We start from the raw sequence: 16392 nt of genomic DNA on the forward strand, positions 1-16392 counted from the left end.
GGTCATTTATGGGGGAGGATGGAAGACCAGAGCCCAGCACCAGCCCAGGGCAGCAGGGCCCTGGGGCCTGAGGAATCCAGAGTAGCTGAAACCTTCAATCCTTTTTCTATTTCTGGAGTGTCTCACATGAACAAAGCCGGACTGTGCAGAGCGACTGGTGGGACGCAGGCTCAGCCTTCATGGGCAGGAGTGCTACCCCTAGCTTCTGTGGGTGTGAAGGGTCTCGTGGCAGAAGATTTCATGCCCTGGTAGAGACCTAAGCAGCTGAGTTTGATGAAATTATGGCTTTACTCTCCTCTGGGCTTGCTTTGCTTCTGGTATGGAAGGAACCAGCTACATCTCATTCATCAGCTGAGGGCAGCAGGGTAACTGGAGCCTTGTGCACCTCATAAATCTCAGGCTGATGAATGGAGCAGGTCTTTGGCTCATGTATCAGAGGCAGCCAGGAGGAAGGTGGGCCTGCTGCTGAGGCAATAACACATTGCTTTAAAAGTATTAATAAAGGCAGAACAAAAAGCCTGCACCTTCCCCAGGGGAGGGGGAACAGTGCTGGGCTCTCTGCCTCAATAGCTGCTGGTTTTAGGGATAACCTCCCCACAGTGTTCAGCCAAGTGTCCCCAAGTGCAGGCAGGGAGGTGTCTGATATGTGAGAACCAGGCTAAAGGCACTGGCCTGATCCTGTGTCGAAGGGCAGGAGCCTTACCCTCCACTGGTGTGAGGAAAGGTGCAATCTGAGCCCCAGTGTCCTTTGACAGTGACCTGCTCAGGCATCCTGGGGACAGCCATGCTGTCCTCCACCATTCTTGTGGGGCATGGGGGCTCTCAGGAGCAACCCTCTCTTTTGGTCCTCATCTTTGCACAAGTCGAAGGGTCAGAGCTGGGGTAAAGGTGACCCTGACATTGAGAAGGTGCTGAAATGTGCAGAAGGGTTCCTGTGCTCCTTCCTGGCGCAGGACGAAGGAATGGGTCTGGCTCCACACCACCGCCTTTGCTTTAGGACCCTTCCTGGAGGAAGCTAGCTTGAGTCCCAGGAGCATTAATGCATCAGGGAACAGACACCACCACCAGCAAGGGCATCCCATGCCCAGCTCGGGGCTGGCAGCAAGGGGCCTTACTGTGGCCACCCTCTCCTGTCCTCTTCTGCCAGAAATGCTGGCACTGCTGGAAGAAGTCACTTTTAATTTACTTCCACTGAGCAACCACCCACACTGTGCTCACAAGGACAGGATCAGCCTGCTTCGGAGCCCACTGGGCCCTTGCTGAGGACCTCAAAACCATGTGAGCACCAGGACCATCCCAGGGCCTTCTCCTGAAGAGGGTAAAGTTTTTATAGGCTTCCCAGCTTGTGTTTTCAGGCATTGATTCCCTATTGGAAGAGCAGCGAGCGACCACTGGTGCACTCACAACATCCCCTGTCTCTATAGAAACAGCACACTCAGAGCCCAATTCATAAGGTGATTATTGAAGAAAATTCAGCAATTATAAAGCACAGAGTGTCCTTAATACTTCTGCCCATCACCCGTAGCACAGGGACCTGTGGTGTTGCCATCACATTCCCTCCCTGGGGCAGAGAGCACCCCAGATTTGGGGCACAGGAAATGCCCTCCCATTGAAGTCTTCATTTAGACCCTGGTAGGGCAGAAATGTGTAGGGCTGGTTAACTGCTAAATTGAGGGTATTTTAGTAAATTAAAGTCAGTCCCACAGGACTGGCAAGCTTTGATCCTGTGTGCCCCAGGGCATGCCTGGAACTCCTGCCTTGGTTTGAGGAGTCCTGAGGAGCAACCCCTGAGTGCAAGCCCTGAGGCAGGTCTGTGGGCAGGGCTGGCCAAAGAGCCCTCCAGAAGCCTTGGGAAACAGGAATTACAAAATAAACAAATAACTGTGAGTGATTACATTGATATTGCTGTAGGACTATCCCCAGATTTTATTAGCAGCTCTTTAATTGTGATCTGCTTGAACTAATTAGTTCAAAGAAGCAGCTGGGCCAGACCAGATTGAAAAAAGGGCTGCATCCAATTCTTTCCTTAATGTGTGGTCCACCATTTTTTGTGGCTCTTAAAAATTTAAACAATTGTTCAGCATCCACTTTGGTGATCTGAATATTATTCATTTAAAGGTACCACTATTTTATCACAGTAACAAGGTCTGGTACCACAGAGTAGAAGCCTGTTCTGGTTGCAGGGAGGTGCTGGGTATTTTAATCCCTTTTTTTAGGGATTAAAATTCTAGGGATTAAAATTAATACTTTAGCTGGTATTTTGTGGGTTACTCTGTAATGTGGCCCCAGGGGCAGGCTGGCTTTCAGAGTGCTGGCCAGTATCATAAGGGAGAGGCTCTCGCAAAAAACCACCTGCATGGTCACTCTCCTCTGACACAGGCATAGATGCCCTATTTCCCCAAATTTCCCACCACCCAAATCTAGAGACAAAGTAAGCAGACAATCTGATTGGGGCTTTAACTACGGATTTTGATAAATTACTTAAACTCATGTGTTTTGCCTGAGTAAATAACCCTTGCTGAGGTCCCATCCATGCTCTGCATAGTGGCAGTTACTGTGTGGCCTCTGTCACTGGGACCAGCCAAACTCAGGTAAACGTGGTGGATGTGGTGTCTCCTAAATTGAAACTCCCTGAGGAATGCCAGAGCTTCAGCCAGCCTGTGGTTCTTCAGGCCCAGAGACTTCACTCACCACTCTCCCATCAGCTCTTCCCCAAGCCTCTGCCTCCCCCATCCCCCCCTCTGCTCTACTCACAAATTCTTCCCGTCACTCCCGTGCTCTGCAGAACTGCCAGATCCCTCCTCTCCTGCCAGGGGACTTACTTGTTTGTAATTGAAGAAACCAGATGGTGTTTTACCAGGTTAACAACCCCTGAAAGGTCAGAGGTTAGAAATAATGAGCTTTAATTAGGAGAGTAACAGGTTAGATCATGTTGAGTTGCACTTCAATGCAGTAAATTACTTAGGAGCAATAGATTCTTTATTTGCTGGCATGTTTATAAACTCACAGCCCACACTCATGCTGTTGAGACAAATAAATGCTGAGGGTAAAATACAGCTTGAGACTTTACAAGCAGGGTGGGATGTTGCAAGGTACAAGGTAATGCAGGCTGAAGCTTCAAGAGAGCTCTCTGATTTCTTATAAGGAACTAAGGTTTTTATTCAGACCCTGAATATCCAAAGGAAGTGATGAGTTATTTCTTTAAATTCCTTTCTGCTAGTGATTTATTCCTAGCACATGAAGCTGCCTGTCCTCTCAACCAGCATCTCCTTAGCAAGCTGAGTGCTGACCTTCTGCCTCCACTTCCACCTAAAAGTCTCCCAGTTCCTCCTAAGTGTCAGAACACATGCGGGGGAAGGAGCAGGACCTCATTCCTCATCTACAGAGTTTAACGCTCCGATGCATTTGTTGGAGATCTCGTGGTTCCAGGAGAATTTATCTGCCCATTACTTCTCAAAAAATAGCGAAGGGTCATGCAGTACTTGGCAGCTAAGAGTAGAAACAGGAGAAGAGATTCAATTTTAATTGTATCTCACGTATGTTGAACAAATATTTCAGAACTATCAATTAGCTGTTGGCCTGAGGCTGAATTTAATTAAGAGTATAGTGCTTTTAGGGTGTCTGTGTCTGGGGGGAGAAGCACAAAGGGGAAGAGTGAAGATAGAAAATGTGATGATGAGGTGGAAAACATCCTGCTGGAGATGCTTCAGAATTAAGCTGCTCCTTGTGTTCGCAGACATCAAGGCCATCTGTCAAACTGCACATCCCATGCCTGAGAAATGTCTTGGGTCGGGCTGCAGGTGGGTTTCCAAGCTCCAACAGTAAATCCTCTTCCCACATGCAGCTCTCTGCACTCACAGCTTCAGGGGGAAGGGCTGGAGGATGCAGGGCAGCCCATCCCCAGAAAGGTGCTGCCTGTGCTCAAGGCCCCAGGGAGGCACCAGGAGTCACCCAGGGATCCCCTTCCCCCTCCTCCACCTTACCCTGATCCTTACTGCTCTGTTTGTCTGCTGATGCTTTTATCAATGGCTTGCTCTGAGCTGCTAAGCAAAATCCTGTTCTAAGAGGAAAAAGAAGTCTGTACTACAAAAAAAGATGGTTACAAGCAAATCTTCACATGTTATCAAAAACACCTCCATTTTCTTCAAGAAGTAAATCCCAAATCTCTGTGCAGAGCTTTTTTAACAACAATATATATGAACTCTGTTCCTAAACTCACGATATACACAAAACAGTGCAAAAATAGCATGAATCCTTACATTCCAAATTCATTATGTTTAAAATAATTGCAAAAAGCCAATATTCTCTTCCCTCATAGCTATTTTTGGGGCAACAGAGATGGTTAAATAACATGCAATATAATAATCATACATGCACAACCTCCCTAAATACAACAAAATAGGTCCTGGACAGTTCCAACACATTGAGGGGACTTGAGGTCTTGTCCTGACTCACCCAGCAAAGTGATTTCCTGTAGATGCAGAATGGTTAATTAACATCTTTTGCTCATAAAAATATCACACACATATTTTCCCGAGTGGATGCAAAATTCTGAGCTCTTTTAACATTATGGTTTGGTGAAAGCCAGTGTTGACTAGTGAGGCTGCACTGGCTGTCCAAGTAATACTTCACAGTCACTTGAGGTTTATGGGTGGCAGACACTTGTTTTATTTGGCAATAGCCCTAGGGTTTGGCTCATGTGTAATCTTCTTGATTTTACTCATAGTCCAGATAGTCTCTTGCGAGTCTGGGGCAAGTGTCCTTGGACGGGTTTCCTGGGTGCTGCAGGGTATGAATATCTACTTTGCTTACAAGATGACAGCAGCAATAAATATTTGTGTCACTAATCACAAAACACTTAATGGACTTCACAAGTTATTCCCAGGAAATAAGAGAATTTCTTCACCTGCCGTTGAAATGCAACTGTAGCTGGGGCAGAGAGCAACACTGCTTTATGGTACATGACTACACCACCCTGGGGATTACAGGACAAGAGTACAGTTTCCAGCTGAAGCAACCAGAGGGATCTGGACAGGAAAGATAAAGTTATCCAAAAGAAACTCAGACCACAATGCTGGAAGTACTTCTGTTACATTAGGAAACACTCACTTACTAGTTCTTTCATTATTAGTTTGTTCATTGTAGCAAATCCAGCTAGTCTGGACCTTGGGTTTCTGTGCTACCAGCAATGTTTCCAGAGACATGGCATGAGGTTCGTGACACCCAAATTTGGTTACTCCTGATGTAGGAGTCTCCCCCGAGAGTCCATTTACAGCCAATGGCCTCACATCTTGGAGGTATTCATCTCCTCTGTAGGGATGTGCATTCCTTGCAGAAATGTGTTGAGATGAGAGGAGACACGTGGAAGTGCCTAATTGTCCCCACTAATTTCAAAAGGACTCCAGAGGAGCAGCTTCCATGGGGTGTCTGTGTTACAGGCATGTCAGTTTAGGTGGGAGAGACTCACTCTAAAAAGAGGTATAATTTTTTCTTGAATGCCTTTCTGTTCCTGGGATTCCTTTCAATGCTTTGGCCTAGCTCAGCACTTGCATGTAACACAAAACAGGGTTGCACTGCTATATTTAACAATGGATGCTTTAGAGATGCTAAATATTGACATGTGCCTAATGCTTCACCAAACAAGAATAAATTAGCGTTAAGGACAAGCAAATTAATTGGCCTATAACGGTATGTTTTGTTAAATGCCCTGAAGAAGTATTGAATGACGATCGCTGCAATGCCAAAGCAATTCCTCTTGGCACTCTCCCAGCACAGTGGGTACGCTGCATAGCTCCCACTGCCTGCATTGTTTCAGGCTCACGGGATTTGTTTGTTCTTCTTTGCAGGTGCAGGGAGCCTGCTCAGATCCTCCTGTTTGGTGAGGTTGTGGTCAGAGCTGTCATGGGAACAGTCCTTCACGGCGCTGTAGTACACCGGGGTGGTGGACGGGGCAGGGTGCTCAGCACTCTTCTCCTGGCACTTGTATAACTTCCTAAAGGCGGCCCTGAACTTCTGTGACATGAGGTTGTAGATGATGGGGTTGATGGCACTGTTCAGGTAGATGCACAGGCGGCAGAAGAGGAGGAACCAGGTGTTCAGGTACGGAGGGTCCACGAAGGAGTTCACCACCACCAGCGTGCGGTAAGGCAGCCACAGCACGGCAAAGAGGGCCACCACGACAGCCAGCATCTTGGTCACCTTGATGGTGGGGAGATGCAAAAAGAGAAATAGCCAGATGGTGCTAAATCTCCAGCAGAAGTTCCCACCTGGAGAAGTGGTACAGACAGCTAGCTTCTCTCTCTAAGCATTTAAAAGAAACACCCAAGCTATTTCAGCTATTTCTTGCTGAAACCATTTTAATCAGGAAATCATTTTGCATAAATAAAACCTGAAATTTTAGGTTTTCATCTATTACTGAAGACCCTTTAAAACTCTTTAGAAAAAGTATTCACCATCCTGGAAATGGGCTGGGATAACCATGGGAATTTCTGTACCAGAAAGCAAATTTGAAAATTGTACATAAAAGTAAATGAATAGGGAAAATACTTGTCTAAAGGTGGAGACCTCGGTCTTAGGGTTGTCATGGGATATACCTCATCTCCTTCTCTAGGGTTTCCTGGTTTCCTACACCACCTATATTGTTCCAGGGAATAGGCTCCTGGTACAGAGCAACCCTGGGAGCAGAGGAGACTGTCAGGAATCCTATACTACTTGTGCTGATATAGGGGTTACTTAGCTACTGGCCATGGGTTACTTTAATTTTTGGCACACTAGGGAGGTACTACATAAACATATTGGGAACAAAAAGAAGCTGAGAACTCGGTGCCCTCAACTCAACATAAGCTTGTCCAGGAAATTGGGGTTTTGCACTGAAACACCAGCCATCCTAATAATTTCAACAGCAATTTCTGGTAAGTGGCAATCCTCCTCCAACAAATACTAATAAAATACACATGTCCCCAAGGAGGAAAGTATGACTAAACACTGATGCCACATGCATATCTAGGCAGTGGTGTTTCAAAAGTCAGAAGGAGAGTTGTGCAATAATCCAGTTCTTAATATGGACATAAGCACTGAGATCACATTTAGTGTCTCTCAGCTTTTCTTGGAGTGCTTTTTTACTTCATCAAAAGAAACTATGCCTTCCTTCAGTGCCGTGAGTAGAAACCGGGGGTCATTGGTAGTGGCAACAAAAGTTTCCCTGGGACTATTACCAAGCTGAGGCCAAAATAGAAGGAGTTTGCTGTGTGTGGTTTAATGGAAATGTGAGGACACTTCCAAAAATAAGATCTTGCAGTGCTACAGTGAGTGCTGGGTGAAGCTTGTTTGCTGCCACAGTTTGTTGCCTTTTGGGAAAGATATGAGAGAATGTACAAGTGGTGTCTCACAAAGCTGTGTCCAGCCTCTGTCCCTGTCCGGGAAGCCACAGACGCTTCTCCCCAGCCAGTATCCTCCCTCCTTGTTCCTGCACCATCATCCTGAGTTGTACATCCTTTTTTGAGGAATCCCACTCCCTCTAGTGATCCCTCTCTGGGAGATGAAATACGGACTTGGAGGTGTTTGTAGAAGTGGTAAGTACAGCAAAGCTCACACCTTGTGTTGTCCTGCTCTGGACTTAGGTGCCTTTAGAAGCACCGGTGAGAAAACAGCAGCATCTTCACACCCCAAAAGCAGTGCAGTTCTGGGGCTGTGTAGGAGCACAGCCACAGAAGAACTCCCCCATCCATCCAGGCAAGGGAGAAAAATGGGCACCTATGAGATAGCCCCTTTAGAACCTTCCCAGGGAACTCTGGGCATGGGGTCTGGAAGAGCCAGTTCCCCTATAAAGAGAGGAAAGGGAAGGAATGCTGATGTCAGTGCTGTACTCTGGTCAGAGAGACCTCCAAAGCTACACACAGCCACCAACTGGAAGCCCTGGAAAACTGCTTTACACTTTAAAAACTTAGTGCCATCTTTATTCCTTATGATGCCAGCACTGTGATGTCAGGCTGTTCACGGGAAGTCTTTGCATGCCAAGATATTTTGGGAGGTAATGACAATCTCGAGTAAACTCCTGATGTAACAGTAAAGAGAGCACAAGATGTTTCCGGGAGCTGGAATGCCCATCATCCTGCCCCAACAGCCACTTGTCCTAATAATGCTGGAGCACCCTGTGCCACTCCATAGCACAGCACTGCAGGGGGAGAGGCACAGCCCCCCCAGCCCCTCCAGCAGCTGCCCTAGAAGGAGAGATCCACGGACCAGTAGAGAGCTCTCGCTGCCGAACACCCTGCCCAAGGCTCTGGCAGCAGCCAGTGGCCATGGGAGAGCAGGCAAATGGTTTGGAAGAAGCCAGCACTTGCTTTAAACCTTTCAGTGCTAGAGAAAAAGGGAGGAAAAGCTGAACTGGAAAGATTTAGAAGTTAATGAAGAAACACACGTTCTCTGCGCTGTTTGCTTCCCCTCTGTGACCCTGACTCATCTCTCCTGGGGAATGGACATTCCTGTGCAAGACAGGCAGTAAGATACTGAGCTGGAAACATGAGGACTTTAGGGCAGGCTGAAGTCTGCTTTGGGCTATCTGGAAATCACAACAGAATTAGTGATGTCAAGCACTCAAGCCAAACTCCCAGGATCAGCCCTTTCCTTAAAATAGCATGTGCCTATTCAGAATGGGACTGTCCCGTGTCTAGATACTGACCTGTCCAAAGAGGCCATGGTTGTCCATGTGAACAGAGGAGGACGAGCAATGAGGACAGAAGGAGGTGGGAGAGAAGGACTGGGGAGACAGCAGGCAGCTGAGGGACACAGGAATCACCGAAATGCAAACACACCACTGTGACACCGAGGTGACTCCCCCAGCTGCAGGGACTGGGGGCCTGCAGCCAGGGCTGTGCTCCGAGGGAAGACAGCTTTTCCTTCTCTCTGCTCCCTTAAATCTGAGTTCACCTGCACGGGACACTGCCTGAGAAGTGAGCATAACGTGAGCCAGCCCTGTCCTCCTCGGGGAGGCAATCAGTAATTAATTAGCCAGCAAAGTACCTGCACTCCTGCCTCTCCCCGGCTGAAGCCCTGTCCTGCTCTACCAAGCCCGACCAAAGCAGGGAGAGCCCATCTGTGCTGCCGGATCCCAGCTGGGCTTGAGGGGTTTCTTTGCAGCAAACCAACACTCCCCACTTCCTCCACAAAGGGAAGGAAAGTATTGTGGCACCTCGCCCCCTGCCAGAATGCCCCTCAAAGCCCTGAGCCCCTGGCAGTGCTGCCTGCAGCCCGGCGTGCCCAGCACAGGGGAGCCCCTACCTGCTTGCGGGAGCTCAGGGCGCCCCTGCTGCCCCGGCAGGAGAGCTTGAGGGAGCTGCCCTGGTGCACGGAGCCCAGGAAGGAATGCTGCGGGGTGCCGGGCAGCGGGCTCACGAAGAGGATGCGGGCAATGAGGCCGTAGAGGACAGTTGCCAGCCCCAGTGGGATGACATAAAAGACAGCGAAATCCAAGAAGTAAATGGGCATGTAAAGGCTTCTGGAGACCCGGTAGCCACAGATGACCTGCGCCCCATCCGAGAAGGTGACCTGGGTCGTGTCCACCAGGAAGAACCACATGAGGCAATAGAGGGAGGTGAAGAGCCACAGCGAGGCGATGATGCGCTTGGCGCGGGACACGGTGCACAGGAGCTGCGCCTTGATGGCGTGGCAGATGGCGATGTACCGCTCCACCGTGAAGGCGGCGATGGACCAGGCGGAGATGTTGATGCCCAGGTACTGCAAATAGGTGATGCAGAGGCAGCCGGCGTAGCCGTACACCCAAGAAGCCACCACTTCGGAGATGTTGGGCAGCCCGGCCGCCAGCAGCACGATGAGGTCGGCCACGGCCAGGCTCACCAGGTAGCAGTTGGTGGGGGTCACCATGTGCTTGGTGCGTAGCACCACCAGCACCACCATGGCGTTGCCCGCGATGCCCACGCCGCAGATGAGCAGCACCAGCAGGATGGTGACCACCTGCAGCTCCAGGGGCTGCCGGGGCATCCTGCCCAGGCTCTGGTTGCCGCTGCCCAGCGCGGCTCCCGGGCTGGCCGAGCCGTTCTCCATCGTGCCCGCAGCCAGCGGCGGAGCCCCGCGCACCCTTCGGCAGCAGCGGGGAGCCGGGGCTTCCCCCGAGCCCCCTCCCCGCCTTCCCGCCCACCCCGGCTCCTCCCTCCCCTTTTTTTCCACGATTAGCCCCAAGTCTTGCAGCCGCCCGGCTCCTTGCATCCCTCTCCCCTGCAAACTCTCCTCCTGGAGGGACAGGGAGCGGCCAGGATCCCCCCAGTCCCCGGGACCCTCCAGGAGCTCCTGTGAACCACCTGGGACTGCCTAGAACCCCCAGGCCCCCGGGGCCCTCCAGGACTTCCCTTAGCCGCCTCGGGAACCCCCAGGACTCCCCCAGGACAGCCCACAGGGCTCCCTCGATCCTCCGAACCCCGCATCGCCCCTCGCCGGCATCCCCCGCCTGCGTCCGCTGGGTCCTAGCGCACCGCTGAGCCGGACGGGGAGGAGGAGAAAGAGGAGAAGGAAGGAGACCAGGCAGGGGATGGGGGCTGCAGGTGAGAGACCCCGGGGTGGGAGGCGCAGAGGCTGAAAGTACCCCAGCAGTGAGTGGGTCCGCTCTGGGACCCCCGACTGTGGGTGCCCAGTGTCCCCAGCCGAGCCGCAGGCTTCACTGCTCCCCCGGGGCAAGGAGAGATAGCTGAGGATGAGGAGTCCTTTATTCCTCATGCTCAGGAGGATGGGAGCAGTGCGATGCCAGTGAGATCCACAGCCTTTCCTGTTTCCCTTGCGCTGGAGCAGAGGAATGCCTTCCCTGAACATGAGGTAGTGACCACCTCGTGCTGTCTCTCCTGTAGCCATCCCTGTCCCAAACAAGCACAGGGTCACTCCTTAGGGAGAAGTTTCACCCGGTCCTGGACTGGGAGAGCCCAAATCTTTCCAGCAATGAGGCTGGGGTATCTGGTATCTCCCTGATGGTCAGGTTGGGAGATCCAGTGCCTCCCTGGTGGTCAGCAGTAGCCACAATTTGTTGCCAGCTCCATGCTTGCTCCTCATGTCTCTGCAATCTGTCAGAAAACGCATTTTCAAATTGAAAGAGCAATTGTGCTAAGGGCCCCCTAACCGTGGAGTGGAGGAAAGGACAAGGTGAGAGCTCTCTTTTTTATTAGATCAGATTTCAATTCAGGGCAGAGGTGTCCTGTTAATCCCAGACACTGAGGTTCATATCCAAAATGTGAAGGATCATTCTGATGCTGGGTAATTCAAGTCCAGCGTTTCACAGGCAAATTTCTAAGCCTGGGCTTCACAAACCTGGGTGGATAAAATGCCTTTTTCCTCAGCCCAAGAAGCAGCACTCTGTCCCCAGGCTTTGACTTGCTGTGGTAAATAGTATTTTCCTCTTTGCTCTGGGAAACCTGAAGATGTCCTTTGGCAGATGACAATCCATGCAGTTTTTCACTACTTCCCATGACATTTCATTCACCTTTGGGTCAGTTTTAAAGGATAGTTATTCTCTTCTTCTCTTTCCATTTGGTTTCCTTAGGGGTCCCCTGGCAGCCTTCATGAGGTCCTCTGTATTCTGCTCAGCCTCACACCCCTGCCCTCTATGGCCCCAGGTTTGGGAGGCATGGCAGCTCCTGTCCCTTACTGCACTTTTGGGAGAAGGGCTGGGAGTGTGGGCATGGGTGTTTGCTCACATAATCCAAGGGGTTGTGTATTTTGGTGCTCTGGAATGACTCTGACACAGACACAGTTCCAGCACTTCATCCCGCTGCTGCTGTCTCACAGTGATGGTGGGAGTCCTCAGGACATGGACTGTGTCATGGAACCATGTGTGGGAGAGGAGAAGGGACAAACCTGGCACAAATGTCCTGAGGGGGAAGCTGGGGTTCCTTTTCTTCCTCAAACCCATTCCAGGAATTGGCTTTGTGGGATCAGGAAACAAAACCAAAACAAACTCCTGCAGACACTGGAAAAAGCTTTTGTTTTGGTTCAAACCTGGAACATTGTGCAGGATAATTGCAGGTAATTATTTCCTTGCCTGCTTTGCTCTGTGGTGCTGACGATCCAGCAGTTATTAGTGCAGACAACAACAGTGTTAAATCACCCTGCTGAAGCAGCTCCTCCTGCCAGTCCCCGAGCTGGTCTGTGTCCGTCACCAGCCTGGGGCTGGGCTGGGGGGGAATGTGTGTCTGCCCAACGCACTCACTGGGGGATTTTGTTGTCAAAATTGTGAGGTTTGCTGTGATGACTAGTTAATATTCCCTTTACAGACTCCTTCAGTAACTGTGATGTTCAGGACGTGACTGAGGTGTGTATTTAAGAGGCTACACAGCTTGACATTTACATAAAATATTTTCTTCCAGCTTGACTTAAATCTAAATGTTTAGATGACCAAAGACATTGATTTTTTAAACTAACATTCCATGTTTTGTTCTTTTTACACACTTCAGCATTTCCTTCTCTGCTGGTGTCACCTGGCACTGCCATCCCCTGTGAATACCTGCCACCACCCACTGCCTGAAACATGAGGAATGAGAGGTCTTCATTTTCCTGAGGTCCCCAAATGGGAATGGCCATGTCCCTGGGTGCTGGCAGGGCTGTTTTTGGAAAGGGGTGTCTGTGCAGCCCCATGGCCAGGTGAGCAGCACTGTGCCTGGGCTGGGTGCCCAGGCTGTTCAACACTGCCTTCAGATGTCCTTCTTGCAGCTCATCCCTCTCAGCCCCACTGGGCACCTCCCTTAGTCCTATGAGCAGAGAAGAACTCTGAGGCTTCTCATATTTAATAAACAATGCTAAAAGAAAGTGATCCTCTTACCTAAAACTGTGAAAAACTCCTTTCCATTCCCTGGGGCTTCATAGCCTACATATATTAAACCCATAAAACTTCTGCTGTTAGAGCTGGGGCACAGAGGCTGCCTCCATGTGGTGCCAGTGAATGTGGAGAAGTGAAATTACAGAAACCACAAGTGGTTCTGAGAGACTGGTTACAGGGTTTAGGGCCCTAGGCAATGGCCCAATTATGAATTGCAAGTGATGATGGGGAAGTGATTCCCACTTCTGCACTCCTGCAGCTCAGCAGGGACCAGGCAGGAAGGTGCTCGTGGCTCTGCTAAGCAGTCTGAGGGCTGACAAGTGCCAGTAGACACAAGGTATGAGTGAGTCTGACAGAAGCAGCAGTTACTGCTCAATCAGAAAGACAGAGAGAAGTTCTGTCAAAATCACCTTCACGTGTTTTAGAGTCACAGCCAAGAAGTAAATTGCTTTGGGGCTTTCTGGGTTAATGCCCTCAGAGATCAAGCAAAAAATGCAGCTATCAACTGATTAAACAGATGCAAAATCGACCTGGGTTTGTGCTTCATGAACACAAAAATGTAAAAAAAACCCTGGTGGTTTTCTACTGATTTCTGTGAATAGCCCCAGAGGGACCAGCTCATGGACCTGGGTTACATCACATCTGTGCCAAAGATGTGGAAAGGAGCAGCATTAAGGAAAACCTTGAAGACTGAAGGAATGGAAAACAATTAAGAGGAAGGCAGTGATGTAGATTTCTGTGGGTGAAACCATTTCAGGGTTGAAGACAAGAATATCTCCAGGCTCTTCCCTCGGGGAACAGGACAGGCAGCATTTCCCATGGGGCAGTACTGGGGTGTCTGAGGGAGCTGGTGGTGCCAGGCTTAAGGAGCTCCAACCTCTTATTGTAACATCGAGCCCGGGGCAACGCTGTCACAGGGAAATGGTGCTTCCCCATGCTCATATGAGGACAAGAATGGTTTGTTAATTCCAGGTTCAGGAGCACAGGCAGCTGTGTGGTTCCTCTCAGGATCCTCTCTTCCTTGTCTCGCTGGCAGGGTTTCCTCCTGGTTTTTGGGTACCTTCCATTCTGGTTTGTATTATTTCTTTTAAAGATCTGTTGCTATTAAATCTCTGATGCACAGTGTCTTGAAAAATGCCTTCAGGACACAAAGGACCTGGTGATTTTTCTTCAGCTAATAACTGTAATTTGAGCTTTTAAAGAAAGTGAAGTGAGGCCACTTTCATAAACAGGAAAATTATTCCTTCTCCCTTCCTCAGCTTCCTTGCTGTGTTCACAACCTGAGACCTCAAGGAAAAAGCCTCTCACCGCTCCAAAATTATCAAACAGGTGAAAACAGATATTGCAAATGAGCTGCTTGGCCAGGGCCAACCATTCACGAGCCTCTCATTTCTCAGTATAGTTTATTTGTGAACTGTTCCTACTAACATTTTAATGGGTACATCCTTCAGACTCTGCTCCAGGTAGCTCCTGGAAGGGTTAAGCAGCCTGAACAGTAAAAAAAAAAATCATAATAATCTGCAGCAACGTGCATTGGGCTGATTTGAAAAGTGAATGAACCAAACCACTGGGGATCTATCCAGCTCTGCAGAGAATACCAGCAGGGGAAAGGATGCTCTGTGCAGGTCTTGGGCTGCTCTCACTCTTAGCTGCAGGCATTTGGTTTGAGTGAGGCCAGGTGTGCATGGGACGCAGTGTATTTTACAGAGCCTGTGAAAACATTGTCATCCTGAGTGCCAGCGGATTCCCCCACCCAGCAGTGCTGCTCTGGGCTGGCTGTGGCAGCCTGGAAGTGCCATGGGAGAATGGGCCCAAAGTGTTCCTTCCCAAAGTCCCTTCCCCTCCCACTGAACCCAACATCCATGGATGGCATCACCTGTGCACCCCATGGCCCCTGCAGGGCTTGGGCATTGGCCACAGCATCGGGTCAGGGTTCACAGCTCTTGCTGTGAACTAATAAACACTGCCACCTGCTCCAGTGTGCCAAATCCTCCAGGAATTCTGCCTGGATGAGTAAAAGGACAGAGAAGCAGGTGGAAGCATTGGCTTTCAGGGCAGCACAAAAAAATGGAAGCACTGGGGGTGTCAGTCTTTCCTGACTCTTGTAGTCTGTAAGAGGAAGCTGTGGTTTGGGCAACCAAAGCTGAGCCTTTGCCAGAACCAGCAAGGCTTGGAGCTGTGCTGTGAAAAATGACACATCTTCTGATGTGCCTTTTGGGCACCATCTGTGACACATCCTACCTAAATCACCCATCCCAGTGCTCATCTCGAGGACAGCATGAAGGGTAGGATGTGCCCTGGAGGCGGGACAGAGATAGGCAGTTCCCAGAACAGTAATCAGGGTGGGTGCAGTGCTGGAGGGGCATCCCGGGGGGATAATAGCCATGGTTATGCTAAGGGGAAATAAAAGCTCTTCATGCAAGATTATGAAAGAATAAAACTCTGGCAGAACAATTAGACTGTAATTACGGGTTATTTCATATTCTGTGACATCTAAATGTCAACAGCATAACTCTGTAACAACAAGCACTTGGTACAACACACACTGCACACCTGATGAGCACAGCCCTGGGAGAGCACAGCAGCCTCCAGCTCTGCTCCTGCTCCCCTTCCATGAAGGAAGAACCATGACATGCATCAGGGAGGAAACATGAGCCCACCCTCACTTGCTATCCAGGTCTGGGGCTCATACCATGACTGGATATCACACCAAGCAGGTGTGACAAAATGGGGTGACAAAATGCTCCAAGTCCTTAGTCAGCACTGATGCAAACACCCAGGAAACACTGGAAATGGTGTCTGTAAAGTTCTTCGTCACTGAACTCCATCACTGCACCCTACACAGCTGTCTAGAGCATAAAAGGACAGAAAAATGCCTGACTAAAGCTGACCTCTCTGGTCCTGCTGCCACAGATCTTCCCCCCAAATATATGTCTCTGATCCCTCTGCCTTCATTTCTCAGAGCTGCTCTGGCTAGTCCGAAAGAACAGATGGCGAAATGGCAGCAGCTCTTGCTGCTCAGGAGCCTCCACCCAATTTGTGGTTTTAAATATTTCTTCAGTCTTTCGTGTGTGCACTGCTCATTGCAGTGTCCAGACAGAGGGCAAATCTTTCCCTGCTCTTAGAGGAATTTGTTCTAGTGCCAGAAAAAGCTCCTTCCTCCCATCAGCCCTGTCAAGAGCACCATACCTCTCACAGAGTCCAGGACCACACATGCATCACCAGCTGCTCCTGAGAGAACAAAACTCACATGGTTTTAGGCATCTATTTTTAGGAAAGGTCTAGATGGGACCAAAGTTCGTCCCTCCCTCCCTCCCTCCCTCCCTCACTGTGGTCGTAAACCTGGCATTGTTGATGCCTGGCAGTGCAGAGCAGGAAGCATTGGGCACATGGAACAATTTCTTGCCTCTCCTGGTAAAAGGTGATTCATCCCATCCCAGCCACAGCATCGGTTTGACTTGCTGCTTCCTATAATTCAGAGAGTTCCCACTTTATTGTCTGAACAGCACAATTCCTAATGCAAGAGAGGAAGTTTTCAGCCTTTCAACTTGGCTGTTTCAGTTTCTCTACCTATTTAA

At 49.7% G+C, this 16392-nt stretch overlaps 1 protein-coding gene across 1 annotated transcript; it reads right to left on the minus strand.

The window, feature by feature from the left end:
• Positions 1–2435: 2435 nt before the first annotated feature.
• Positions 2436–10075, minus strand: LOC116452732 (thyrotropin-releasing hormone receptor-like). The gene is made up of 2 exons (XM_032127405.1): positions 9280–10075; positions 2436–6198 (listed from the first exon to the last, which is right to left on the minus strand). The coding sequence occupies exons 1-2, from the start codon at positions 10060–10062 to the stop codon at positions 5818–5820; spliced, it is 1164 nt and encodes a 387-aa protein (XP_031983296.1). The 5' UTR covers positions 10063–10075; the 3' UTR covers positions 2436–5817.
• Positions 10076–16392: the final 6317 nt, after the last annotated feature.

This window comes from Corvus moneduloides, chromosome 17 (assembly GCF_009650955.1).
Source record: "Corvus moneduloides isolate bCorMon1 chromosome 17, bCorMon1.pri, whole genome shotgun sequence".
Lineage (NCBI taxonomy): Eukaryota > Metazoa > Chordata > Aves > Passeriformes > Corvidae > Corvus > Corvus moneduloides.